Source organism: Gavialis gangeticus, unplaced genomic scaffold (genome assembly GCF_001723915.1).
Source record: "Gavialis gangeticus isolate Ggan-Ray unplaced genomic scaffold, GavGan_comp1, whole genome shotgun sequence".
Classification (NCBI taxonomy): Eukaryota; Metazoa; Chordata; order Crocodylia; family Gavialidae; genus Gavialis; species Gavialis gangeticus.
The window spans coordinates 41,670,905-41,674,345 of NW_017728998.1; the positions used below are offsets into that span (position 1 = coordinate 41,670,905).

The 3,441-nt window shown below is 39.6% G+C and overlaps 1 protein-coding gene across 1 annotated transcript in view; it reads right to left on the minus strand.

Moving 5' to 3' along the window:
• Nucleotides 1–15: 15 nt before the first annotated feature.
• Nucleotides 16–3,441, minus strand: part of HSF4 (heat shock transcription factor 4) — a 37,678-nt gene continuing 34,252 nt past the window's right edge. The window contains 3 exon segments of the mRNA XM_019505771.1: nucleotides 16–686; nucleotides 1,291–1,305; nucleotides 1,308–1,377. Coding sequence (XP_019361316.1) covers nucleotides 499–686; nucleotides 1,291–1,305; nucleotides 1,308–1,377 — 273 coding nt within the window. The 3' untranslated portion in view covers nucleotides 16–498.

A 3,441-nucleotide genomic window follows, 5' to 3' on the forward strand; every position in this document is an offset into this window, starting at 1 on the left:
TAGACCCTCAAAATTCCCCTCACATCCATACACTGTCTTGCTAATCCACTTGAAAACCATGGGTCTTCCTTTAGTGAACACTAATAAAAGCTCATTTATGTTTTAACATACATGACACAACCTTGCCATCTACTCCACTGTTTGATTCTTAAAAGCTTTTCCCAGAGGAATTAACCATGTGAATGCTTAAACAAAATTAATTGCTTTGTGGATAAAGAAAATAACAAACCTTGCTTCTTACACGAGAGAGAAAAGGTTGAATTTTGTTTTTTGGAAGACAACAACACTTTGTAAATTTTGCACTGGGCAAACACTGGAGAACAGGTGCAGTATGGGCATTGCTAACAACTAAGCTGACAGACTATCCCATAAGTTCAAAAAGAAACAGCCAGAATAACTCTTCCATGGGTTTCTGAGTCACTTTTGTTTCTTTACATTCAAACTTGTAAATCTTTTGTTGGGGGAGGCGGGAGGCACTACTTTCTTGAAAAAGCTAAATCACTCAGTACATTCAGTCAGAGAGCTCAGGTTCAATGGAATAGCTCCTTCAAGATGCACAGAAAAGAGAAAGGAAGACATATTTTCAGATGGAACAGAACTTTCAGGTAGGCTTATGGTGTCGTTTCCAAAGCCTGCTGCATGATCAGTGAGAAGCTGCTGGGTGCTTTCAAGACCTACATCTTTCCCTAGGAATACAAATACACAAAGGAATTATTTTTCATTCTCAATGTATCTATTACCACTTAAGCCACTGGTCATTTATGAATTCAGGACTGGATCATATGAAATACTGAGATAAACAGGGATTAAGGGGGTCTTATCATCTTGGCAGGAAGGATTTCAAAACCCCCAGGTTTGGAACTTGGACTGGTCTGAAATCCACCAAAGTCAGTAAGAATCTTTCTGGTAGTTTCACTGGGCTCTGGATTGTGTCTCTGCAGCTGAGATACATGGGGAATTGATTGGGGTAAGAGACTTTGCAGACTGGGTAAGAGCAATTTTTCGCCCACTTACCCAGGCGCTTTCAGCCTTCTCTCACTTCTACAACCTAGGCATGACCAATTCCAATTTCTCCCTTTTTCTGTTATCATCATCATCATACTGCTGTGGACAATCATCAAGTATTAACCAGTAAACTGAAGCATACAAGTTGTTCTGTTCTGTAAAATGTTTCGCATATGCTAAATGATCACTGCTGAACATTTCATCTAATTTATAACAAAGCTTAATAGTTCATCTGAATTCCTGTATTCTCGTTGTTGTGTATGCAATAAGAGTGAATGCACATACCTGGACAAGTGGCATAAACAAAGGATGTAATGCTTTTGAAGACAGCTCATTTGCATTCTTCTCCAGATGCACTGTGAGTTGCTGAATCTTGATGCAAAAATACAAACTACAATGTACAGTTATACAAAGGCAGGGAACTGGTTAGAGCTAAGTCATTTTTCAAGATCAATAATTCTTAGTATAGCATAGCACATGCAGACTATCAGAGGCAGATCCAGGGAGGTGCGGTGGTGCAGCTGCACCCCTCTTTGATCCCGGTTCTACCCAAACTTTAAAACCAACTGCCTGGGAGTGACAGCAACATTTCTATTCAGGCAGTGCCAAGAGAGTCAACTGACTTCATGACTCATTATCATCTCCCTGATTCCTGCTCATCTCTCTCCTCTCTACAGGTGTTAATGATCCTTTATCCTTTTTAACAATCTTGATGTTCCACTCTTCAGACTATCCTTTCTTCTACACTGTTACTGTCTGGTAATGTCTCTCGTCTATTTCACAGGCCTGCAAACCATTTTTAGCTGTAGCTAAAAACCTGAACTTAGGTGTATTAATACTAACTCAGGTGTGGAAATGACTGACAGCAAAGTGTTGGACACACTGAAGACAGTCATGAAGACTAGACTTTGTTTTACAGATATGAAGAAGAGATGCACCTCTAATTCTAATGACTCCAGGACAAATAAAACAATATCCTTTGCCTATTTTTGCCTAGTTTGTTGTGTTGTTTTTAATTAATATCTAGCAAATTAGTGCACATTCCAGTAAAGTTACATTTGTTTTTGCTTTGATGTTAAACTAAATCACATAGCACTGGGCCCCTAGCATTCTAGTTTCTCTTTAACTGGAGAAAAATGTGTGTTATACATGTGATAATGCATCATACCACCTGTACCCCCCTTTTCAAAATCCTCAATCTTCCCACATACATTATTGTCATTGTATTCCCTTGTTCATCCTACTAGCGTCTCTTCTAATAACTGCAGGTCTGCACACAGTAGGAATTACGATGAGACTGCAAACTTAAGCATATATAATAAACCTGAAATCAATGAAGTCCTAGCCCTAGCTGACCTACCCACTCTCATATTTTCATAAGAAAGTATTTTTATTTGAATTTCCCTGTCTTGCCTCACAGCTACTTGGGTGGTAAGATATCCTGTGTGGAAGAACCCTGCCTAGCCCAATCCACTCATTCAGGCTAACTTGGAAAGTAAAAAAATCCTGTCATTTCAAAGATGGCACATGCTTTTAAGAGAGTTTTAATGATACATTAAAATTCCTGTGAACCAAGCAGCACCAGCTGGGTGCATAGGAGGAGCAGGAATCTCTCTTTCTTAATTGAATTGGATTAGCTAAGGGTATACCTATACCAAACAAGAAATGGTGTTAATTAACTAGCCCAATTTGATTAAGAATGCATCTAAAGCTAAACACCAGGTGCCATAAAACAAAAAGCATATCTAATTTCTAACAGGTTCCAAATCCCCAGGGCTCTTCTTTTATCTTCTGATGTACAGATTCTGAGGTGTGAGCAACTCAGTTAAAGGTGATGTTGGAGGCTTAACTCTGAATTACCTCATGCTTGGAGCAATCCTGAGAGATGAACAATGCTCTCAAAACCTACTGACTGGACTGGAAGCTGAGGGTGCTCAGCACAAGAACATTTAAGCATGCATGTCAGGGGTTTCAATGTACTTCCTGCTTTGTGGCTTAGGGTACCTGGCTGAATTTTCCTTTTGCTTGCACTATGATTCTGGCCACAAAACTGGTGGAGTTATTTCTGGAAGGCTTTTAGACTCTAGTCTGCTACCCTGTTGGACCAACAAGCCCATTATGGGAGTCTTCCTCTGATGCTGGAAAACCTTTTAGAGCTATAGGATTGAATGATAAAGCACATAAGTTCCTTCTACATTCGGGGTCAGGGTCTGAGTAGCTGTTGGCCTTTGTTAATAGAAGCTTCTTATGTAGAGATCTTCATTGTGAAAGAGTGCGCTCTGCTGTTGAACCTTGGGAATACCAACTAGGCTTAAGAAGACTAATTTTCCCTCTTAACTGCTAAGAAAAACATTGAGTAGAAAATTCACAATTATTACACTCAAAACAAAACATAAACATGCAAGATGGAGACTGGGAGGAGAGTGAACACCAGGA